The sequence below is a fragment of the Zonotrichia leucophrys genome, chromosome 13 (genome assembly GCF_028769735.1).
Source record: "Zonotrichia leucophrys gambelii isolate GWCS_2022_RI chromosome 13, RI_Zleu_2.0, whole genome shotgun sequence".
NCBI lineage: Eukaryota > Metazoa > Chordata > Aves > Passeriformes > Passerellidae > Zonotrichia > Zonotrichia leucophrys.
In genome coordinates, this window is record NC_088183.1 from 4,485,790 (window position 1) to 4,510,255 (window position 24,466).

The window sequence follows — 24,466 nt, forward strand, 5'->3', positions numbered from 1 at the left end:
ACAGCATCCACACACATGCACAGCCACACATGGAATGCACAGGCATTGTAGCAACAGAAATTAATAATTTGTGTTACAAACAATATTCACATTCTTCAAAATGAGGTGGTAGATAGGAAAAATTATATATTATTTTTAGCAGTTAGGCTCACAGGCTGAGTGCTGGATTCTCAGGCTTGTTTAAGCAGTTGGGAATAAACCACAGCTCCAGAACTGAGGAGGAGAGGACAGCCATGCTTGTCAGCAATCACAGTCAAATATAACTCAACGTATTTTGGTTCTACAAAGTTATTTTGTAAGGCCATCATGTTATTAAACAATCTTGCAGTGCGGTCTCACTTGTGTAGTGCAGGCACAGGAAATCACCACCTGCTTTAGCACAACTCCAGGAATTCCAGGGAGAGACCTGTGTCCTTTGGCACTTGTAGGATTGGATGTGCTCCTTTTTGCTTCTCTAAACCGTTGCCCAGACCTGGCTTCATGTGTTTCTACCCTGTCTCTGTTCAGGCACCCATTCCCCAAGGTGTTCAACCAGTGCAACAGACAGGAGCTGGAGAAGTACCTGCACTCTGGTGGAGGGATGTGCCTCTCCAACATGCCAGACACCAAGAGGATGTATGGTGGAGGGAAATGTGGAAATGGCTACCTGGAGGAGGGAGAGGAGTGTGACTGTGGAGAGGTGGAGGTAAGAATTGTTCAGATCCAACCATTTGGGGTTTAGTGGGACACACTTTGTTTTTTATTATGTATTTTGCAAATGTAGTTTTGTGATCTGTAATCAGCTTTTCTTTGTGCAGGAGACAAAAGTATCTTCCCTGCGTGTTAATGTAAATCAAGGTTCTAAAATATTACATCTGACTTCACAGTGTGTGGTACAATCCACCCAGAACTCAGGGTTGGTGTGGTCCAGGGCTGGACAGAGGCGATTAAAACTTCATTTAAAAAGGAGAAGAAAAGGTGATTTTAGGTCACAGAATCACAGATTAATTTAGGTTGGAAAATACCTCCAAGATCATCAGGTCCAACCTGTGACCCATCATCACCTTGTCAAAGGAACCACAGGACTGAGTGCCACATCCAGTCATTTCTTGAACACCTCCAGGAGCAGTGACTCCACCACCTCCCTGGGCAGCCCATCCCAATGCTTAGCAACCCTTCCAGTGAAAAAATTCCTCCAGATGTTGCAGTTTTATATATAAATTCACTTTCCCTCCATTCCTGTTAAGGATGGAGTTTCTCTCAGCACTGCATCTCACTGCTGCAAATCCATCCTTTGCTGGGAGCTGGAGCCAGCAGCCCAGACTCTCCAGATGTGATTAGCACAAGCAGCTGTATCCCATCAGAGGGAGGTTGTGCAGTGCTGGCTCTCAGCTCGTGCTGAGTACCCTGAGATACCCTGGAAGGGAGGGTTTTACCTTGTGTGTGACCCACAGTGAGTGAGAGCACATCAGTGCCAGCTCAGACCTGCCCTGTGAGCTCTGCTGCCCCTCTCTGCCTTGCAGGACTGCAGGAATCCCTGCTGTGACCCCAGGACCTGCTCCCTGAAGCCTGGTGCTGAGTGTGCCCATGGCAGCTGCTGCCATCAGTGCAAGGTGAGGGCTCTGGGCTTTCCTGAGAGGAAAGGGAATAACAGGGGGGCAAGTGTGAGGCTGGAAACTGGAGGGGGAAGGGGAGAAAACACAGCCAAATATGGAGTTTAACTCCTCACCTGGTTTGGTTTGTCTTTAGGTGCAGCAGCCATGGGTGTAATCAAACTGGTGGGGTCCTTTCTTCTGGCTGATTAAATTGACTCCTCTGGTGTCTTAAGATGAGCTGTGAATGCTGCTGGAGTGGAGTCACACTGCCTCTCTTAAACACTGAGGGTTAAATCAGAGCTGATATTTCTCTCCATTGGCTCTAGAAGAAATCTAGACAGAGCTCTTGGAGCAAACTCCTCCAGGGATAAGGGATGCTGTGTTTGCTCTCAACCCTCTTTTCTGGGGTGCAGCTGAATCCCTTTAGCTCTGGTGTTTGCTGAAGAACTGCTGGCAAAGAGTATAATTTTAAATCTCAGCTTTCCTTATAATGACTGTTAAAATGTGGTTTTGGTTTTGGAGCCAAAGATCTCAAATTTGACAACAAATTAACTCAAAAACAAACATGGGGAAAACATTTCTCTTAAACTGATCGTTATGTTTGCATGTTGGCTGCATGCTCTTACTGACCTATCCTGAGCAAAATGGGGAAAACAATTTCCAGAAATCCACCTGGACTCACTTGGAACAAGCTCCCAGATGTGACTGTGAGTGCCCTTTGTTCTCCGTGTGTGTGGTGGACAAGAGAAGAATGAACTGAGCAAACTCATAAGCAAGGGAGACATAAGTTATGCATCAGGAAAATGTCTCCAGCAGAAATGACAGAAACAAACTTCCCAACCAGGGAGGGTTTTGAGAACAGATTACACAAACATCTGTCAGAAATGGTTCAGGTAAATTGGATCCTACCCTAGGGTAGAGTGAGATGGATCAGTGTCCCCATGAGGTCTGGCAGCCTTACATTCTATGCATGATCTCATTGCTACCTGGGGAAAGGATGCAGTCATTAATTGTATTCTACACAGTTCCCCCAGCTAATGAAGTCCCAGAGGCACAAGTCACTACTGACCTCAAAAACCCTCAGACAGGGAGGACAAAGTGACACACACAGGGTTCTGCCTTATCCACAGACATGAAACCCCAGAGCAGCCAAGCAATAATTCTGGGTTTTCCCCACTCTCTTTGTAGCTGATGTCCCCAGGAACTCCCTGCAGGAAGAGCTCAGGACTCTGTGACCTCCCAGAATTTTGCACTGGCGAGTCCCCGTTCTGCCCCCCCAACTCCTACCAGATGGATGGGGCTGCCTGTGATGGGGGAAAGGCTTACTGCTACAGTGGCATGTGCCTCACCTACAGGGACCAGTGTGTGCAGCTCTGGGGGCCTGGTAAGGACACTGCCTGCACCACATTGCCAAGTAATTCCACATTTCCACAGTATATTTCCAAGGTGTCTGGCACCTGCTGGCCTTTGAACCAGCAAATGCTCTGTTCCTGCTGCTCCTCACCCTGAGCAAGGCAGGAGCACCTTCCATACCTGCTGTCTGCAGCAGAGCCTGAGCAGCCTTTTCTCCTGCCTTACTCACATGGAGGAGGCAGCAAAAAATTTCCCGTGCTCCAACCATTCCAGAAAAAGGACAAGTGAGTGGTTGGCACGGGGTGGGATGAAGCAGCCACTTGAGTCTCTCCCATGCAGGAGCACAGCCAGCACCTGATGCCTGCTTTGAGAAGGTCAATGCTGCTGGAGACGTCTACGGGAACTGTGGGAAGGACATCTACGGGAATTACAGGAAGTGTGACATGAGGTACGAAGCACAGGGCAAGCCCAGGGTTGCTCAGTGGAGAGGATGTTTTTATATGTTACAAAATCATGGGCCAGGAGATAAAACTGATCCATGCATTGGTTCACTCCCTCCCTCTGCCTCCTGGGAAACCAGCTGCATCTCTGTGGGACTTGGAGCCTTTACAGCTGAAGCTTTCAGCTCACCATTTTCAAACATCTAGTTGGTGTTCTTCCAAAGCTACAGAAGAGGGGGGGGTTTTTTAATCCATAAGATAAATGTAGCTTTCTAACTGAGTCAAAATTTCTTAGTCTTAATTCTGATTTTGTTGAGGCTGGCCATCCTTGGGGACAACCCCCATCCATGGGCACCGTGGGGTGGTACCATCAATATCCATCAGATAATTCTTGGGGAGGTGCATGTTCTCATCACTGATATTTCTCTCCATTGGCTCTAAAAGAAATCTAGGCAGAGCTCTTGGAGCAAACCCTTCCTCCAGGGATTAGGCTGGATGCTGTGTTTGCTCTGAACCTTCTTTTCCGGGGTGCAGCTGAATCCCTCGTTTAACAATGACTCAGCACTGCTGCTTTAATTTACAGTTAGAGCTCATGTCTGCAAACATTCTGCAAGCCAGGAATAACCACTTTAGCCTTTCCTTTGACATCAGAGACGCTAAATGTGGGAAGATCCAGTGCCAGAGCTCAGCTTTCAAGCCCCTGCAGCCCAATGCAGTGGCCATAGACACTACTGTGAACAGGCAGCGCTGCCGGGGCACCCACGTGTACACATCCGACAGTGAGGAGAAGGAGATGCTGGACCCCGGCCTGGTGTTGACAGGAACAAAGTGTGGGAGCCATCATGTAGGTACAGTCCTGCCTGGAGTGGCTTGGGGGAGGCTCAGAGTGTCACTTATCCACCCAGAATGTGCTTTGTGGTTGTCAAGCTATTAATTTTTTATGTCTAATGCTCTTCTAGGAGGTTTCTGTGTTTGTTAGAAAAATAATTCCTTAGAGGTTTTGGAGAAGGACACACACCAAAGGCTTTATGTCTCTGCCAGATGAAGTTCAGGGCCAGTGCTAAATCTGGGATTTGCTAATTGGTTGAAGTTGTCTTGCTTAAAAGATGAGACACAGTTGGAACCAAAGATGTGAGAGCTCCTTCAGGGACTTGCCACATGGGCCTGGCCAGGCTGTGGCCAGCTGAGCTCCCACTTCTCTCTGATTCCCTTGGACTGGGATTTAGTCCCCAGTTTGCTTGGGAACCAGGTTAATTCATTTCCTGATTTTCTGCCCAGGGAGTTAATTAGTTGTATTCACAAGTCACAAGATAGCACATGGTAGATAATCCAGAGAGCTAACACTGAGGTTTTGGATGATTTCTGTGCAGGTTTGCTTTGAGGGGCGCTGCCAGAACATGTCCATCATCTTTGAATCTGAGACCTGTAGCAAGAAGTGCCATGGGCATGGAGTAAGTGTCTTCTTTTTCATATCCATTCCAGGCTGAAGCAGGATGGGCTTCCATTCTTCTGTGGCTGCTTGACCTCAGTTCTGATACCTTCCTTAGGTTTGCTCTAGACTTTGGCTTCTTGGCTCTCAATTTGAATATTTCTCTCCTGCTTGATGCATTTTCTGGTTCATGAAAGTCCCTTTGACATAGGATTTAAGGAGGTCTGTTGGAGTTTTATGAATTGCAATAAATAAAAAAACAAGGAATAATCTTAAAGAAAAATAAATTGGGCCCAATTTAGATTGAATAAAAAGTATTACAAATACTAAAGAAAAAACATAGCAAAAAGTAACATTTAGGGTAGCTTATCCCAAATTGCTTCCACTCCCTGAAGAAAAGAGTTTCCAGGCACTCAGCTCTCACTGGAGTGTCTCCTGTAGTGTTTAATTCAGCAAGGGCTTAGTTTGTTTTCACTTGCAGGTTTCTTAGTAGCTTCCACTTGAATCTCTGAATCTCCCCACTCCAGGTGTGCAACAACAACAAGAACTGCCACTGTGACCAGGGCTGGGCCCCCCCGTTCTGCAACAAGGAGGGGACAGGAGGCAGCTTGGACAGTGGTCCCCCTCTGCCTGAAGGTGAGAGGGACCAGCTCTGCTATGGGGCCACTTCAGGAGGAGTTGAGCTGGTTGGGAGCAGAGAGTTTTCCATGTAACAAACTCCATTTTCTTGTCCTCAGGCCCTTCAGCAGTTGTGATAGCTCTGGCAATCCTGGCTCCCATTCTCCTTCTCACAGGAATCTTTTTATTCTATTATCTGAAATGCTGGAGTAAATTTACCATCTGTTCTCTAAAGAAGACACCTCAGTTCAGGTAAGCTGTCAGTGCTGTGCCTTGTCTCCTTGTCCCCCCTCCTGCCAGGACAGAATTGCAAATGCTGTGAGGAATGTCACTAAATTGATTTATTGGTATAGTCACTATTGGCTTCTCATTTTTTCACTCCAGTGAAGATAAAATAGTAAATACAGGAAAACAAAGGAAAAAACATATCAAGACATTAACACCCTTCCTTCTTTTTCTTTCTCTCTGTCAGTGACACCTCTGGAACTGGACATGCCAACCCTGCCTTCAAGCTGAGAACCCCCCAGCAGCAGAGGAAGGTAGGGCAGGGTCCTTCCACCTGCAGGGCAGAGATGCAGCTGCCCCAAGGTGTGGGATGGGGTTTCCCTGGAATTAGGGAGTGGTTTTATCAAAGGATGGGAAAAGGAGACAGACATCACCCCTGGCTGAAGTCAGTGGTAGCTGTGCAGCACCTGCTCCTGGTGATTTCCTCAAAGGCAGGAGCTGGGATTTGACCAGACTTGTGTGGCTGCTTGTCTCTCTTGCTGGATCCTCTGTTGTCACATCCCCCATCTCAGAAGTGGAGAAATGGCAAACACTGGGTTTATTTGCAAGTGTCACACTGATGCCTGGGTTACTCTGTTCTCTTGATTTCCATTTCTGCCTCATGATCCCAAGTTATTCCAGTCCATCTAACCAACACCTACCAGACACACACACACACACACAAATACTGGTTTTACATACACAACACATCCTGGTGTTACACACACACACACACATACACACACACACACAAACATACACATACTGGTGTTGCACACACACACACACAGACTGGTTTTACACACACACACATTCTGGTGTTGCAGGCAATATTTTCTACTCTGTGGCTCACAGACCTCACGTAGATCCTCAGAAGTGTTGCAGCAAGTACAAAGGGTGGTTTGAAGTGGAAATACATGAGGATTTGTGGTTTTTCTGCACAGGTGATTGGCTTCCCTGAAATCCCACCCAAGCCTCCTTCTCAGCAAGCTCTGGGGCTCCAGATGAGCAGGCAGCAGCCACCCCCCTTCCCTGGCAGCCCGAGCTGCAGTGGAGGGCAGCCCATGAGACCAGAGCTTCCCAAGGACATTCCCCGCAGGACACCCCCGAGCAGGCCAGCTCCTCCTGCTCCCAAACCCCCAACCTCTCAGGTATGGACTCGTGCTGCTGCCCTGTAGGTGCTGTTTGATGGCAGGCTTGTTCTGGTGAGGCCTCTCACCCTGGGGGAGCTGTTAGTCTTGACCCAAACTGACCCCATCTTATGTGAGCTTCCTGTCCACGAGGTCATTTTGAAGGTTAAAAGGGAATATTTATTTCTTTTGCTGGCAGCTCTGTTCTAAACTTACTATGGACCCCACATTCTTATTGGAAAGATGGTAAATCACTCAGACTGACTTCACCCATTTTGCAAAATAATATTATTATATTGGGGCCCTCAAAGAAGCAAAAGTAGCAAGAGGCTGGTTCCCAGGCAGTCTCTCTCTGAAGGACATAGAAGAAAACAAACCCTATGGAGAAAAATCTTAGGGAATGGGGTTTGTTTCTAGTGCATTGTTCCTGTGAACAGCCGGCACTTCAGCAGGAAAGAAAACTAAAACAAAAGCAGGAAGCTGAGTGCTGTCAAGTAAGGAATAGGTATCCTTCCCAGCTGCTTGTTGACAAGTTCCCCCTGATCTCCTTTGTGTTCCCTCCCCAACACATCCAGTCTCTTTATCTCAATCAGCCTTATGGGATGGAACACTTTTCATAGGATTTCCACAAGAAACCTTGGTGTTTCTGGGTTAGTGGAGAGCCACGAGTTGGGGAAGACAAAGGGGAAATAATTAATGTCACTTTTTGCTAGTTGCATTGGCCTTCCTGGATGTTTGCAGCATCTGCCAGATTTGCTCTCTTGCTATTCCTATAGGAGCTCTTCAGACCTGACAGTCAGTGGAATTTAGTCCTCCTTGTCCTTTCTGGAGTCACAGGGCAAGATCCTTGGAGAGCAATAGATCCCCAAGCCATCAAGCATTGCATTTATGCATAGTCTGAGGAGACTGCAGGGGTTTTGGGTGCCCTCCAAGTCATGAGTGCAGCTGTGTTTGTTAAATCAACACCTGTAAGGCAGCAGCTTAGCACAGACCCTGAGCAACAACAGGCAATTGGCTCTTGTGGGGGTGACTTCTACCCCTGGGACATGCTTTCCACTGAAATTCATTAGATGAATGGAAAATATAATGCTCTGAGCATCCTATTAGGGACAGCTGTGTGCACAAACAAATAATAACTGCTTGTGGGTGTGTGTGTGTTTGTATGGGTACAAGAATATACACATATATAGTGTTTACAGGCATTGTATGGGCAAAAAAACACTGAGTGTCTGTGTGTGGAACTTGCTTTCAGCCATGAAGTGCATCAGTTAATGTGGTTAATTAAAAAGGCTCTGGAACACCAGTTACTTATTACTGCCAAAACTTAAGGCTTAATTTTGAAATGACATTTTTCTTCTGCAGGATATTTCAAGGCCGCGGCCACCCCAGAGAGCTCTGCCAGCAAACCCCATCCCATCCCGGTCCAGAGGCTGGCAGGGGAGCAGCCCTGCTGTGCCACTGCCCCCTGGGCACAGCAGAGCCCCTGGGCACCTCCAGGTAGGCACTGGGAGGGCTGGTGGGAAACCCTGGAATTCACCCCTGGGGAATAAAAACACTGAAGGAAATATCAGCAGAACACCTCAGTGCACAGCCCAGGGGGGTGGACAGAGGGGCTGTGGGTTGGTCACATTTATTGCAGGGGTCTCTGGTTTTGCCTGTTTCATATTAAGAATTTAGGGAGTTGAGCAAAACTGAATTCATTCCTCCACAGCCCTGAACACTTCCTCAGGCAAAGCATTTGTGTGAGTGGGGCAGAGCAATGGGGTCAAGGGCTGTGGGACTCAGAAGTGTTAGTGAAAAGCAGCAAAACATGAGGATTCACACAAGACTTGAAGATCCCAGTAAAGAACAAAAATTCTTTCCAGCCTCTCTAGCTGTGGCTAAGGAGATGCTTTCCCTGCAGGAAGTGTTTCACAAAAATCATTCTGAATACAGGACTTAATAAGGGACTTCTAGGCACTGAGTTCAGTGCTCTGCAAACACAAAACATCTCCACTCCACACAGCACAGTTATGTGTCTCCAGCTTGCAATATACTGGAGGCCAGCTGTGGAAAATGGAGAAAACTGCAGGAACCTCCTTGTGGGAGATGCATTCCCATGTGATGCACTGGGTTGTGAATCCATCATTCACACAGCTCCAGGAGAGGGTGAGGATGGTGCTTGTTCTTCCATCAGTGCTCACTCCTCTTCTTTCCCCCTTTTTCCATCTCACCCAGGGTGCTGGTGCCTGGAGAGCTGGAGCAGTGAACAGCCTGCACGTGGGACAGCCAGGCCTCCGTGGGCATTCCTGAGGCAGCCTGTGCCTGGCCTTCATCACCAAAAACACTCTCACACCTTCACTGCCACAGACAGTGCCTCAGCTCCCCTCCTCCTGCCCCAGCCCTGCTCCCCCTGTGACTCACCAGGCATGGCAGGGGTGCCCCAGGTACACGCCAGGCTCAGCTGGGCCCTCTCTGCCTTTTCCATTAGGGATGGCTTGTTTGTATGGTATTTAAATATTGTTGTGCAATATCCACTGCAGGGATGGGGCTTGATGGGGGTTTCCACGTGTTTTTAATCAGTTATTTAAGTATTACCAGGGAGAACAAGCAGTGAGTGCAGGTGCTGGCCTTGATGGGCTTTCATGTGGGCCCTGTTGGCTTCCTCAGCCCCCCCAGGCAGCTGCAGGAGCATATTGGTGCTATACAGAACCCACTGCCTCTGGGGAGAGCAGCTGGTGGTAACATTCTTCAGTTTATTCTCTGTTTACAGGGGGTGGCAAGTGGGGCCCCAACAGGGAGCCAACTGTGGAGCTATAATTTGTGGGGCCACTGTGGATTTTGGTCAGCTTCAGCAGAGGGGATTATTTTTTATTTCATGATTTTCCCCATGTAACCCTCCTCAGCAGGAACACTGCAACCACTCGCTTGTCGTGCCCTGGTGCTGTAGATCCCCAAAGCAGCCCCAGCAGGGCCCGTGAGCTCCATCCAGGTCATTAGGACACACTGAAGGTACGACAGGGCCCCTCTGGCCCAGGTGCAGAGCAGGAGGCAGTGCTGAGGCCCCTGTGCAGCGTGCGGTACCGGCAGCAGGAGATGTTTCTGCACTCAGCTGTAACTCAGCATGGGCTCTCTGCTCCCCAAACCACTGAGAAACCTACCTGGAAAATGCCCAGGTGGTGAAGCAGCTGAACTATTAACACAACACATGGTGCTTTTGTAGGGCAGCTCTCTTACTCCAGGCTTTTCCTCCAGGCCATGGACAGAGAGAGCTGTCTGTGTGCACTTTAAGCAGCTGATGGTTCTGACCCTGAGGACCCTCCCTTATGAATTTAGTTTTTTTCTTCTCATAATAGTTTGGCTTTTGTATGTGTTTTTTGGAATTTTTTTTCCCTCAGGATTTTAAAGTAAGACCTTCTGTTGTGCCAGATTTTTTTTTCCTTGAAATTATTTCCTAGGAGAACACAGGGAAATCTGGAGTTGCAGTTACAGCAGCCCTCTTGTGTCTGATTTATTATGGACAAATCCTCAAAGAGCATGACTGCTGCTCCACATGTGAGAAACTGCATTATTGACATAAAGAAAATGAGTCTTGTTTGCTGGTTCTCATTCCCTAAGAGCTACTCATTAAAGAAATCCCAGATAAACCCCAAGAACTCATTAAATTTGTAGTTATATGTAGTAGTGTATGTATAGGATGACTTAAGTCACATTAGTTTTCACAACTTTACTACCTCTTTCTCCACAAGGAAACAGTTCACATGGTGTGTCTTGAAATTCTCACAGATTATTCCTCATCTTACCAATTTTAGACCTTTTCTTACCTTCTGTGTGCCTGGAAAACAAACAAATCTAAAAAACCTCCTTCTGAAATAAGAGAGGGCAAGTAAGTAAAAGACAACAGCTCTCTAATCTTTGTCTTTTTCAATAATTGGGGTATATGATATTACATATAAAAATGTGTATTCAAACAACCCCCAAACTTGTTTCTTGGTATGTAATGGCAGGTTTGGCTGCTCACAGTGCAGCAGGACTGTACAAACTCTGTAATTGTTGATTCAACCACAAGAACTTGATCTCACAGCTGAGCCCTCACTGAGGGCAGCAGCACTCCTGTTCCAACCCCTGATCTTCAGCAAATGGCCACTAAAAATCACAAAAAATATTTTCACTGCTTTTCATGTGAAAGGTTTCAAAAAATGCCCCCAGACACACAATGCTCAGAGAACAACTGGACGTGCCCAAACTCTAATAGAAAACTTTATTGCTGGAATATCACAAAAATCTCCAAAAGGTAGTTTTAAGTCCTATTAAATTTTCAGATGTGTGCAAATTGAGTGATTGAGACCAGGGGAACTGCAGGAGGAGTAAAAGATGTTAAACCTGATTTTTTGAAAGATAATATTACTTGGGAGAACTTATAACAAATACATCTCACTTTCTCCTATGTCCTCATGTTAATGGTTTACAACAATGCTCTCTATGCATCTATGCAAATACTTGAAGAATGCAATTCATTGTGCCTTTTGCCTAGTTTTAATAAAATTTGTTGGTTGTCATTAACAAATACTCTTTCACTGTCTATTATTTCATTACCTCAGTTCAAATCTTCATTTTCTACATGGCATTTCTCCAGGGATGGCAGGATTGCTTTAATGAAATGCACTTCTGGAGTGAAGAAAGATGAGTCCCATTTACAGCCATTTTCTGAAATAAAATGCACCAAGCATCACACTGATTAGGATGCCAAAGCCAAAGATGGAGTGAGTGACTTGGATTATTTTCTGCCACCAAAGGAGGTCGCTGCAGTTTTACTCTGCTCCAGATGCTCTTTCTGTTGTTCTCAGCTGTCCCTCAGCCTCTTTATCCTTTAGGGCTAGTAACATGAAATAATGAAAAACTTTCAGATCCACCTGCAACTTTTTTTTTTTTTATTTTGAAAAAAACCCTTTATTTCCCTTTCCACATTCCAAAAAGATAGCACTGAAATGTTATTAAAATAGGAGATTGGATCATCCTCTCTCCCAAAGCCCCACAATATATTTACTCAGTGATGCTCACACCCAGGTATAATCAGGTGAGCATCTCAAAGGACAGCAGGACACCTCATGGGGCTCAAAGAATTTGGGGGGTTTTCCAAGATCAAGATATTTCCTGAGGAAAAAAATACTTTGTATTTACAGCCACTTGGTCTTTCAGACTGAAAAAAATTGTCACAAGAAGTGTTGGAGACAGTGGTAGAGTTTCTCTTGACATGGGGTTTACTCTGCCAGAGCTGCCCAGCCTGATCAGGGATTGCCCTTCCTCAGGTGGGGCCTGGGTCAGTCCCAGCAACTTCACCAAGGCCTGGACACCAGAGCTGCTCTGGGAAAAAAAAAACCAAAAAAACTCAAACAAACAAAACTCCCATAAAAAAAAAGTAACACTGCTTCAGGGAAACTCCTGCACCTCGCAAAAAAACCAAAAGCTGAAAAACATCTCTCTGCAAAAACACTTCATGGCTTGAGTGTCCCTGAGCCTGAGTGAGCAGCTTTTGCAAAATTCACCGTGTTTTGCCCATATTCACCAATATTCTCGTCCCCCTGTTTGCAGAGCAGGTGATTAAACATGGATGAGCAGAGTCTGAGCAGCACTGGTCAGTCCTTGTCTCTCACCTCCTCTCCAGACGCTGGTGTGGATTTTAGAGTTCATGCAAGTGCCTAGAAAGGAAACAAAAAAAGACAAAAAGCACTAATCAATGATCCATCAAGGCCTGGAAACAAAGACATCAATGGCCACCCGGGGGAAGGAGAGAAGGGTAAACATCAGCCCTGCCAAGAATAAGAGAGGGAAGGGGCCTCAGAGAGGAGCTTTGTTACCGCACTATCATATTTCCAGAGGATTTTTGTTTCCAGTGGCTGCATGTATTAGGGCCCAGAGAGGATTAAACACACTCCTTGCTGCCACACCATGACAGAGATCCCGTCCAAAAGCCTGGAGAAATATTTGACTTTGGAAAAGACATTGTTTATTTTATTTTCTGCTTTTCCTTTTTGAATTTTTCCCCTGGCATCTGGAATATTGACATCACCCAACCTCCAGTCCCCTGCATGTAACCCCCTAAGTGTAGAGCATGAATACTTTGGGTTTGTCCTCTGGGGCAATGCTGGAGTTGTCCACCTCTATCAGGATGTTCTTGTCATCTCTGGTGACCGGCGCTGGCTCTTCGTTCTGAAGGACTTGGGGTAAATTCCCAAAACTGACGTCCATGTCTTTGAAAGCATGGAGTAAAAACACCCCCAAAATGATGGTGAGGAAGCCACAGACTGTCCCAATGATGTCAACCACAGTCATGGTGACCCACTCCTTAAAGAGGATGATGGAAGTGGTGATGACGATGGTGGTGAACAGCACGTAGTAGATGGGGAACACCAGAGAGGTGTTGAAAATGTCCAGAGACTTGTTGAGGTAGTTGATCTGTGTGGTGATGGATGCCACCAGAGTGATGACCAGGATCCAGGTCAGTGGGTTCTGCAGCACAGGCTGGCCAGCAAAGAAGCCTTTGATGGCAATTCCCAAGCCCTTGACGGAGGACACGGAGAAGGCGCCGATAACGGAGCAGATGGCGAGGTAGATGAGGATGTTGCTCTGGCCATAACGGGGGGCGAGGTAGAAGATCAGGAGGAAGCAGAGAGCCAGGAGGATTGCAGCATAAGCCAGAAAACCTGCAGGAGGGAGAGAAGAACACAAAACTCCAGCAGAGGGCATGGGGAGAGGTTTGCACTGCCCGGCCCCGAGAGGGAAAGCGCGGCTGGCTGCGTACCCGGCTCCTTCAGCTTGGAAGTCATTTCCTCCAGAGTGGTGACCTCCTCGTCCTCTGGGGCGTGTATGACCATCACAGTGCTGCCCACCAGGCTCAGCAGGCAGCCCAGCTTTCCCAGCAGGTTGAGCCGTTCTCCAAGCAAATATGAGGACAGGATGGCACTGCATGGGACAGAAAAACATCAGCCGGACAGAAAAACATCAGCCGGTGCTCTGCACTCCTTCAAAGAAGGAGCAGCAGCTCCAGGAAAGTTAAGAATGCTTCCATATGATACAAGGACACAATTTTGGTGTAAATTAGTTGGATTCCAGTGGGTTAATGCACAATCACAGCTGAACCTGCAGAGGTGCAGGTGTGACCTGTGGATCACAGCTCTTGTGTCAGCAAGGTGCAAAAATGCTGAATGTTTTAGCACGTCCTCAGAAATATTTTTTCAGGGTTGGCAGAATTATTCAGGAGCTGCTGAGCATTATGAAGCTTTTAGTGCTCAAGAAAATTACTTCAAGGACAAGTGTAACAGAGAAAAAACCTGAACCTAACAATAAACAAGCTATGTTAATTTTAACTAAATCATGAGAACCATTAGAAAGAGAAACTCTAAAAGTACTGGAGCTACAGATATATTTGCAAAAATATCTAGTTGTTGTCCAAAAGAAATCTGGGGCAAGACACCAGAGCAGTCCTAATTCTCAGTTTGCTTATGCATTTCACAATACAGTCTTTCTATAAAACCTTAAGTAGCTTAATGTATTTTGGTGGAACTTCCTATTTAAAAATAAGGAAATTAAATAGGGTTTCAGCCCTTTTGGGAACAGCCAGAAATATAAAACCCTATAACATAAGAGGACCCTAAAAGATTATAAAATGAAAGGTAGGTGAAAGGCAGTTTGAAAACAAGGCTGGTATTTTTGACCCCTTTAAATGTTTAGTACTCTTGATTGCAAAAACAAAACAAAACAAAACAAACAAACAAACATTAAAACCCCACCAATCCTGAGTGGTTAAAGAGCTGGAATAAGGAATGAAGTAATGCAGATATTTGCAATAATTTAACCTGCAGTGTATGTGGTTGCTCTACACATCCAGCATTTCCAGAAGGGCAAGATGCTTAATTCAGTGGTTCCCAAGTGATCCCTCCAAAAGGACAACAACTGTTAAAGTGTTTTTTAGAAAACACTAAGACTTCTTTTACTTTGGGCAAAATAAATCATATTAGCATCCCTTCAAGTCTATTTTTACAAGTCAAACAGGCAAACAAGGAAAAAAAAGAAGAGGTAAATTTCAATTTATAGACACAAAAATCACCTTATGAGCACGCTCAGAGCCCCCAGAGGCGTGACAATAGTTGCAGGAGCAAAGGCATAGGCAGCAAAGTTGGCAGCTTCCCCTCCACCCACTAAACAAACAAGAAAAATAAATACCAGTGAGTTACAGAGCACTTTCTGCATTTTCCCTTGGGGGTTTGCAAACCAGCAAGCTGTCACTTGGAGAGTGGGTTTGATGCTGGGGGCTTCATGCTGCTGCTAAATGGGGGCAGGCAGTGGGTGAAAATCTATTTCAAATTAAAAGAGGCACCCCTGGGGAAGGGAACCCCTCTATTGGAAGGGCTGGGGTTGCCAGGGCTTGGCCAGGTCAGGGCTCAGGAATCCCCCAGCCCGGCCAGGCTGTGTGGGGGTACAAGGGAGGGGTGGTAAGGACAGCTCCACACCTGTCCTTGGGACTGTGGTGTCCCCTCTGGCTGTCCCTGTCCCTGAGCAGAGAGGGCAGAGCCAGGTGGGGGCACCTTGAGCTGCAGCTGCCAAGGTGAGAGGCAGAAAAGAGGGCTCTGAAACAGCCTCTTGTAAAATCTGCTGCTCTCCCTGCAGCTTCGAGTCCAATTTTAGGAGGTACTGTAAAGCTTTGAGTCCAATTTTAGGAGATACAAGCAGGAAATAAAGATTTTAAGGGAAAACAAGTTGTTTTTTTTTTTAAGGAAGGAGGTGCTAGCAACACCTCTTTGTTATCTCCCTGTGCTGCAGCAGGAAACTCCAGCACCCTGCTCCCCCAGGCACTCAGGGGAGGCTGTTTGCCCTGTGCCTGGTACACAGGCAGACCTGCCAGCTGCCCTATTAAAACCTGGCTTTCCATGCTTTTGATCAGGTAAAACTGAGCCAGCAGGTCCTGCCAGTCCTGCAGGAGGATGGAGAGGGAGATCCTGCAGGGATCACTGCCTCTCCTCTGCCTGAGGAACCTCTGCTGAGGATGGGGGAACTCGGCAGAAAACAGGCTTTAAACACCATACTCAGTTTGTTCCCCACCTCATTCACAGGGACAGAGCCTGGAAAAGCTGCAAACCCAGGGAAACAGCTCAAACTTACTGGTTAACAAGCCAGCCCACCAGAGCCAGTCCTTTAGGTAGCCATGGCCTCCATCTCCTGGGGAACAAAAGCACATGCAGGAGTTAACAACCACATTCTTCAGAGCAAGAGATGAGAATGTCCCTTTGGAGAGGGATAAATTGCAAGGGGAAGAATGAACTGGAGCTAATTGGAGCTAATCCAATTCTGGTCCTAACCCACAGGTTGTTGGACACGAGGAGTTTGAGCCTGCTGACATGGTGACCCCTGTTTTTTCTGGGTCAGGGAGAGCTCATGGTTTTTATAAATCTGACCCAACTGGAGCTTGTCAGTACCAGCAGTGTTTGACCTGCCTTGGAGAAAAGTGATGTGCTCACATAGCAGGGGTGACACACTGGGACTGAGAGATTACAGGGCAAGGGGCAATGGAGAGTTGAACAGGAAGATTTTAGGACACAGGGAAAAATCTTTTGCTAGAGTTCAGCCTCTTCTGGTTCCTCAACCACTCCATAAATGATGAAGTTCAAATGTTATGCTCTCGTATTCCTCAGAAATTGCTGGTTTATTTGTTTTAGGGTCTTTTTGCTTGGTTGGGGTTTTTCCCAAGAACTCTTTCTGTCAGCTGCAATTTTCTGTCATTAATCTCTAATTCCTTTCAGAACGTTAAACATTCTGAAAAACAGGGAGGGGCTTGCTCTTGTTTTACTCGCTTGGCTCTGCTGTGGGAAGAGTTCATGGAGGGAAGGAGGAGAGAGACATCCACAGTTGAAGCAATACTGATATTTCATTGTGCAAGTATAATGTCAAAAAGCAAACCCATCTGTGTTCAGAAGCTGTGTGTTCAGCCCAGTGACAGAGGATGGACATGGACCTGAGACTGCCTGGTGGTTCAGCTGCTGTTGGCTGCTTTGCTGGCTGTCTCTGGACAGTCACTTCATCATTCCATGCCTCTGTGTCCCCATATGGGCACAAAGTACAATGGGGATGGTGATATTTATTTAATCTGAAAGATTATTTAAGAACTGTTCCCAGGCCAGAACAGGGAAGCAGCAGTAATTTAATTATCATTGCTCTGTTTTGCAGTTATGCAAGTAGGTCAGCTGCCAGGTAGGACTTACCCTGCTGCTGGAGCATGTTTGCAATGCTGATGGGATGTGTCCAATTCCACAGTCCAATTCTGCTCTAGGCAGTGCTGCTCCACCATATATATGTGTGTGTATGTGTTTGTGTACACATAAACACTCGCCTCGCCCTGAGAGCCTGGTGCTAGAGGAAAGTTATCTGCAGCTTGTTGTGCAACAGAGCTCCAAAGGATCCCTCCTGCAACCACAGAGTTCCCACAGAGCCTGTCTGTCCTGCATTCACACACTCTTGCAATCCAAGCAACCCAAGCACGTGGAGCTGCGTCCGAGTCTCGGTGACCTGGTGCCAAAGCTGCCTTTGGTGCTTCACTGAGAGCAAGAGTGGGGTTGGGGCTGTGCTGCTCTGCTCTGGGCTGGGGCATGGCTGTGAGCTGCAGCTTTGTGCAAAGGGACCCTTATCAGAGAGCTTTTGGCACTCTGCTTGCTCCTGGCCTGAGCGATGGGCACCCACTGCTCTGCCACGGGGACACCTCTGATCTCACAGGACTGTCCCTTGCTGTTTGTGGTGCCAGGCAGAAGAACACTGCTTTTAGTCAAGCTCCTCCAGTGCAGGGCTCTGTAAATTAGCTCCTTTCCAATACACAGACTGTAAATTAACTCCTTTCCAATACCAAGGCTGTAAATTAGCTCCTCAGCTCCCACATAGCACTGCTGTCTGGCTCTCACACACAAGGATGCCTCCACAAAAGCTCCTATTTACATTGCTGATGGAAGACTGACTGTACCCAGAGCTGTCCCCTTGCCTCAGGAGTGCTGAAATTTGGATTGTGTGTGTATTCCTAGGAACAGGTGGTCCCTCCTGCCCCCATGGAAGCCTTACCTGCCCTGGTGCCTCCCTTCTCCACCAGCCTTAGCAGCCCCTTTTTCTTGAGGATGACGCTGCTCCCGATGAGGAAGCTGGAGAAGACAGCCAAGCCCAGGCCAATGTAGAATCCATAATTGTTTTCCAGCCGAGTTATCCAGGAGCTGTCTGAAGTGCCATTGTCCTGGGTGGAGTCAGCTGGGACAGCACTGCTGATCACTTGGCACACAGCCCGGTGGGAAAGGCACGAAAGGGTGATCAGAGACCCTTGGAGATAAAACAGCAAATTACTGACATGACTATCAACAGTGTCCCTCCTCCCCTAGGCTCATCCAGGTGTCCCCCTGCAGAGCCACCCATGCTGTCACCCTAACAACACCCAAAGCTCAGGACACCTCTTTACTCACACGTGGAAATGAAATGGCAGGGTGTTGTCTGACAGATTTATGGCCCGCAGTTCAAGCTTCTCTTTGACATTGCATGAGTCTACAAGGACCTCTAAAAATAATTTGAATTTCCAAATATATAAGCCAGAGTCTCTCCACCAAATTCCTTTGTTATAGAGTTAAACTAGGCCTTATCCACACTTAACCTTGTTGATCCAAAGATTTTGGTGCTTTCCAGCCAACTAATCCTCACACCGGCCAGCTCATCTGCAGTTGTAACTTTGGGTTTGATGTGGAGAGATGCCAGCACTGTAAATGTGCCTCTGTTCCTACTCTGTGTGCTGAGCTGTGTCATAAGACAACATCAGATTCATCTTGGACAATTCATTTCCTCTACTGTTCGATGGTTTTATTCTACTTATTTGCAGGTTCCCTGAGAGCTCGTAAAGCAAACCCAGTCCTGCCAGTGTGGAAGGATGAGAGCAGGCAGTGTTCTGCTGCTAACACCAAAAGCACTGCAGCCCTGTGGCTCTGGCCAAGGTGTGCTGGTGTGTGGGGGTGGGAAATTGCTGAGTTTCTTCTTCCCCTGACACTCCTACCACACCCAGCACATCTTTCTATCGCAATCTTTACTCCAAGTGTAGTAAAGACGGTGTGACTGTGACCATGAGCAACAGAACAGCCAGGTGGAGTACAAAAGTCTCTTTGTAGTAAAAGACTTCAATTTTTTCCCCCCTGAACTCACATAGGAATTATAGAGCAAGTATTTGTGTCTCTGCAGGCAGGAGTGTGGAATGGCTAAACTGCTCCCAGCAGTGTCAGGAGCCTGGGCATGGGCCCCACATTTTTCCTGAACCAGGAGCCTGGCTTAGATCTTAAGTAGCTGCAATCCCTGGCCTCGGCACACACAGCTGAGGTTTTAGATCTGAACTGGCTGTAAACGTTTTTCTAAAGGAAAAAATAGCAGTGACTTTCTAGATGAGTTTCCAAGGGTTCCCTAATAATACTTTTTTTCCTACTAGGAAAAACACTTTTTATCGCGGAAATATTTCCTGGGGAATAAGGGGGGAACTTGCCTCCTGGGCTGGGTGAAAATCTCCACAAGGTACAAGCATAAGGCAGCGGGATGAGGGGTGATTACCGACTGGATTAAGTAATCCTTAAAGGAAAAAAAAACCCAACTCCTGCCTTCTCCGTGCACTCTAGAGCTGGCAGAGCGTGGTGCCGGCTGCTCGAGTTTCCCCATTCCAACATAGACGTCAAAAAAAAAAAAAAAAAGAAAGAAAAGAAAGAGAAGAAAGCGAAGAAAGGAAGAAAGAATCCCCCAAAGCAGAGCAGTGACAGAGGACAGTCCCAAAGCCGGAGGGATGAATGAGGCCGAGGGGTGCGGCGTGCTCGGAGCCGGAACGGCCGCGCTGTCCCGGACCCGGACCCAGCCCGGTCCTGCCCTGCCCCGGTCCCGGCGCTCCGAGCGGGGCCGAGCCGGGCCGGTCCCGCTGCCCCGGGGCTGCACCCACCGTTGCTGCAGCTGCTGTTGGTCTCCAGCGGCTCCATTGCCTTCGATCTCCGGCCGCTCAGCGCATCCCGGGCCGAGGGCAGGGCCGGGCACACCTGAGCCCGCCCCGCTCCTCCCCCGGCCCGCCCGGCACGGCCCGGCCCGGCCCGGCCCCTCGCTGCGCTGGGAGCACTCACAGTGCCCTGGGGAACCCTGCACGGACCCCTGGGCCAGCCCCGCGTCCCCAGCCCTTGTCCCCATCCCCGTCCCCGCCTGCCCGGTCAGTGCTGTGGCATCTCCGGGGGGTTCTGCCCCTTGGCACAGAGCTCCTGCCGCTGGGTTTCTCCTCTGGAAGGTGTTTTCCTCGTTGCAGGGACTGGAGAAGGCGCTGGGGCAGCAGGAGGTGGCTCGGAGGTGTGTGAGCCCAGATGTGCTCAAAGCTGGGGGCTGAACTCAGGTGTGGTGGAAATAGAAATTAAAGGTAAACGAGAGAAATGTTGGTAGCAATGTCAGGTTAATGGTTGGACTCGAGTTTAGAGGTGTTTTTCAGCCTTTTGGGCTGAACGATATATGAAGGATACAGAGTTGTTAGGGAACATCCAAAAGAGGGCCACGAGATTGCGAAGGGTCTGAGGTCACTTGGTTTGTTCAGACTGGAGAAGAGGAATCTCCATCAACTCCCCCTCCCAGGGCAGCCGAAGACTCCCTTGCTGATTCTGGTGTGTGGAACACCAGTTTTGCCTTCATCGTCACCCTCCTCTGCCAACCCCCCTTGTTCTGCCTTCATCCCCACCCTCCTCTGCCGACCTCCCTTCCTGCATTTGTGCTCTGTGTGTACACAGAAACCTATTGCTGATAGAAAAGTCCTTTCATTTCCAGGCTCTGCTGTAGGTCAACAGAGGTAAATAAAACCAATAGTGAAACAAAGCTTTGCTTCAGCAAACCCACATTTATAGGTAGAAGGGGTTCCTGTCATAAGGCAATATAAAGATATAAGATTTGCAGGAATTGAACATGTCTGAAAAATTGCCTTTTTTTCCCCCCTCCATAAAATAAATTGCCTGTTACTACAGGAATTGCCCTTAGACTATCAGGCTGCAGCATTGCTAATACCTCATGTCGCCTTCATTCAGTGCCTGATCCTATCTCTGAGCAACTGTTTTCTCCAGCAAAGAGAAATGTAATGCTCAAGTGCTTTGTGAGTCATTTGATTTTAATCAAGTCTGTTCATCCATCACAGTCCTGTGGGTCACTGGCTGGGAGAGACTGTGCCAGCCAAATCCCACGTCCTCCCCTTTATGACAGGGCACTTGATAATCAATCCAAATCACATGGCAGCAGGTTTTGAAGTAGGAAATGAAACTTGTGCTAATTTATCAGTGTTCCTGGAGCAACCTCTGCTGCTGTTATTTATTATGCAACCAAAAGGGACAAGACCCTGGGTAGGATAATGATGGTGGGATTTGGCCTCAGTTGTGTAAATTTACTGGCTGATGCTGGTTAGGAGCTATTAATGCAATGTGTGAATAAGGGCTGGGTAGAAAACCAGTGTGATGGTGAAGAGGGACAAGTATTTGCTGTTTGCAGTGCTGGCTGGGGGCGTTCATGTTCCCTGTTGACTCACAGGCTGCTCTGCCTGCTCACTCTGGTGCTTGGGGCTCTCCCCTTTACTGGACCTTCTCCAACACCCTGAGATCTTGCTCATAGCCAGGGAGGCCTAATTGTGGTGTGGTTATTGGCAGTTAAACTGTCTCCAAAGTAATTTCCAAGCTTTTTCAATGAGTGTTGTTGACATCTGTGCTCACTGTGCACAAAGGGGTGTGAAGGAGGCAGCAAATTTTTATGGAAGGGATTTGGGGTTAAAATAATCCTTTTGGTCATGGTGCAGCTTCATCTATGGTGCAGGCAAAAGAAAAAGGCACTTTGGGCCACATCTTTACCTTGTCCTGTCAGCTTGATTTCCTAAAGGGAAAGGCTGATGTGACCACATGCATGTATGTTTATGTATTCCATTTCATCCCCAAAGATAAATTTGAGTCTGTGGGCCACTTCTGCCAGATTTGACAAGGGATGAGACCTCCAAGAGAAGCCATTCTAAGTCCTGGGAAGAGAGACATGATGAGCAAAATGTCCCCAAAAGGAGGGGACACTGCAGTGTGAGCTGGCTCTATCAGACACTGGGGAGGGAGCATGCCTGGGTGCCAACACTGAGGGGGGAGAAGCTTCAGAAGCTTCAGTGAGATTTTGAAATCAGCCACGGACCCAAGTGTGTCACGTATTTCCTCACTCCTGGCACAGGGACTGCGGGGGGTGCAGGCTGTGGAATCACGCAGTCACAGGAGCTGCATTTGAAGGATTTAGCAAGGCTGTGTACAGCAATATGGGAGTAAAGAGCCAGGTAGGGTTGGCATGGAGCCTTCTGTGCTTAGTCAAGGGCAAGTTGAGACTGATAACAATAAAGCAGGGATGCAGCCAATGCCTCTTTTATTGCTTCATATCCTAATTTTAATGGGAAGGCTGTAATTAAGGGAATTTAGCTCCAAGTTATGACCTCACGGGTTGATACTCACATCAGATGCTGCCTTAAAAATAACTCATCAGAAATCAGGGAGTCTTCCATAGCAGCTCATCTTTTAGCAATGCAGTTCCTCCTGAAATACTGGTTTGCAGGCCAAAACCTTGACTGGAATCTTGGGGGCGGAACAAGGCAGCTTTGCATGCAAATAACCTCTCCAGCAACATCAAAAGGCTGTTCTTTCCTCTACTCCTGTCTGCTCATCTCTTGTTCTGGAAAAAGTGATGGAAAACTACTGAGTACCAACTGTCCTCTGTTAAAAATAATGGTGGAAGTATCCTGCTAACAGGTGATGGAAACTTTTGCCCTTGGATGTCTGCTAGTCATGGTTTCTGTGGAAAGTTTCTGAAAAGCTTTGTAATTTTTTGCTCTGGCTTTGTATCATTTTAGAGATCCAAGGAGCTGTTTGCTGCTTCAAAGAGAGGGTGAACCCTTCTTCTGGCAATGATTTGATAAGGTAGGGGTTAAGGGAATTGCCTGGTGTTGGATGATTGCAGCACTACATGAAAGGATGCCCGAAGTTTGAAAGATTGAACTTTGATGAGCAGACAGCTTTTAATTCAGCCTGTCTCAAGGTAACCATGTCTGCAGTGGCTGAGGCTGACATTTGGTGCCACCAGAGTTTAGAGAACATAACAGAGACAGCTCCCAAGCCTGCCACAGCCATGGTGGGCTCCAACCCTTGCAGTTCTGCCCTCCCCATGCCAGTGCACACACCTGTGGGTCTGAGCTGAGTGCTCCAGGGTCACGGGGCCATAAAATACATCCCAGCTCCTTTCTCCCAGGGTTGCTAAACAATTTATCCAGGCCACTGTGGCCCCACAAAGCCACATGTTGGCAGAGCAGGAGCGGTGGGCTGGTGATGGACAGCGGTGGGTGAAGTGACACGCAATCAGCAGATCTTTGTTTGCACACTTCTTATCTGGAGGCGTTTGCATCAGAACTCTAAATCAAGCAAAGCCGCATGTGAAAGGCACTCCTGACTTGCAGAGGGGGTCACAGAAAGGGTAATTCTGTTAAGCTATTGAAATAATAAAGCAATCATTAATGAGCAGTTCTCTCCATTGGGGAAGCAGACTTTTATCTGGAGATGTAAACATATTTAGGAGCATTAGGAAGGAGAAAGATGGGGGCCTGTATCTTTGATACTGCTCCCTTAGGGCCGGTTGTTCAAAATTCAGAGCCTTGGACCCTGATACTCAAAGCAGGAATTGCTGCTGGCTCCAGTGAGACCATATGAGCTCCAAGCACTGGGTGAGAACTGGGGTGTCCATGACGCAGCAGCTAAAATTAGTTTAAAAAAAAAGGAGGAAAAAAACAGAGAAATCTTGATGGGAGAAAGGATAAAACCCAAACCACCTGCCCACTATCAGTGGCTGATGCAGGAATAAAGTCCTGCTCTCCTCTTTGCCATTCCCTGTAGCAGAACCATGTTGAAATCAGTAAATATTGGGCAACTTTGAACAATCAAACAAGGTATCACCCAGAGAGCTGCAGCACAGCCTCAGAGCACACTGGAAAGATCAACAGAGCTGCCTGGTTGTGGTGTAAAGTTCACCTCCAATTCTATGTGAAGAATCATTGCATTTCTGCTCCTCTCAAGCTGGGAAGCTGCTCCCATGAGGAAACCTTGGGAAGAAGCTGTGAAAGGAACACCAGTTAGAGTTTGGTGAGCACAGGAGTCCAACTCCCACAGACCCATGGCAGTTGTTTCTCCCTCATTCCTCAGCTCCCCCTTGGTTCCCACTTCTCTTCTGCAACCATGTCAACAACCATGGCTGCTCCTTGGGTGCTTTCAACACAAGACTAAGAATGGTTTCAAATGGAAATTCAGGAAAATAACAGCAAGGAGAATCTCCTGGAATAAAAAAACGCCCCTGTAGAGTTGACAAGGCTGCAGTAATGAGAGGAAATGAGCTCCTCAGTTCAGCTTTGGATAGAGCCTGTCAAAATCTGTTAAAAATGATTATATGATTTTCCCTTCCCTGACCCTTTTATCCTAGAACAAGTTTGAAAACGAAAAATGTGTTGTGCAAAGAAGTTCTTCTCAAAAATCATTAACTTTTCTATAGGAAAATATGTCCATTTTGGTGTTGGCCACAAACCCTCATATTTTTTCCTTTGGTTTTTACAAAAGCTTA

At 47.4% G+C, this 24,466-nt stretch overlaps 2 protein-coding genes across 4 annotated transcripts in view; one reads left to right on the forward strand and one right to left on the reverse strand.

The window, feature by feature from the left end:
- The window catches only part of ADAM19 (ADAM metallopeptidase domain 19), a 32,050-nt gene extending 20,978 nt beyond the window's left edge, over nt 1-11,072 (forward strand). The window contains exons 12-23 of the mRNA XM_064724786.1: nt 508-685; nt 1,503-1,592; nt 2,763-2,958; nt 3,267-3,375; nt 4,019-4,211; nt 4,738-4,818; nt 5,324-5,432; nt 5,534-5,666; nt 5,887-5,953; nt 6,623-6,829; nt 8,171-8,305; nt 9,026-11,072. Coding sequence (XP_064580856.1) covers nt 508-685; nt 1,503-1,592; nt 2,763-2,958; nt 3,267-3,375; nt 4,019-4,211; nt 4,738-4,818; nt 5,324-5,432; nt 5,534-5,666; nt 5,887-5,953; nt 6,623-6,829; nt 8,171-8,305; nt 9,026-9,100 — 1,573 coding nt within the window. The 3' untranslated portion in view covers nt 9,101-11,072. The remainder of the gene's footprint in view (nt 1-507; nt 686-1,502; nt 1,593-2,762; nt 2,959-3,266; nt 3,376-4,018; nt 4,212-4,737; nt 4,819-5,323; nt 5,433-5,533; nt 5,667-5,886; nt 5,954-6,622; nt 6,830-8,170; nt 8,306-9,025) is intronic.
- On the reverse strand, nt 11,035-19,842 carry NIPAL4 (NIPA like domain containing 4). Of its 3 annotated transcripts, XM_064724790.1 has the most exons (8): nt 19,773-19,842; nt 17,888-18,136; nt 15,947-16,003; nt 14,895-14,985; nt 13,590-13,750; nt 12,908-13,491; nt 12,442-12,486; nt 11,035-11,494 (listed from the first exon to the last, which is right to left on the reverse strand). In XM_064724790.1, exons 1-7 carry the CDS (start codon nt 19,807-19,809, stop codon nt 12,475-12,477), a joined length of 1,191 nt encoding a protein of 396 aa, XP_064580860.1. In that variant the 5' UTR covers nt 19,810-19,842; the 3' UTR covers nt 11,035-11,494; nt 12,442-12,474. The 3 variants fall into 3 exon arrangements, with proteins under 3 accessions (XP_064580860.1, XP_064580859.1, XP_064580857.1); XM_064724789.1 differs by lacking the exon at nt 11,035-11,494 and having other exon boundaries at nt 12,343-12,486; XM_064724787.1 differs by lacking the exons at nt 11,035-11,494; nt 12,442-12,486 and having other exon boundaries at nt 12,839-13,491.
- Nucleotides 19,843-24,466: the final 4,624 nt, after the last annotated feature.

Coding starts and splice junctions, on each gene's coding strand:
- NIPAL4 (XM_064724787.1), bottom strand. CDS start 19,809: ATGGAGCCGCTGGAGACCAACAGCAGCTGCAGCAACG. Junction 16,004..17,887: donor GAAGGGAGGCACCAGGGCAG/GTAAGGCTTCCA, acceptor TTTGTTCCCCAG/GAGATGGAGGCCATGGCTAC. Junction 14,986..15,946: donor GTGGGCTGGCTTGTTAACCA/GTAAGTTTGAGC, acceptor TTGTTTGTTTAG/TGGGTGGAGGGGAAGCTGCC.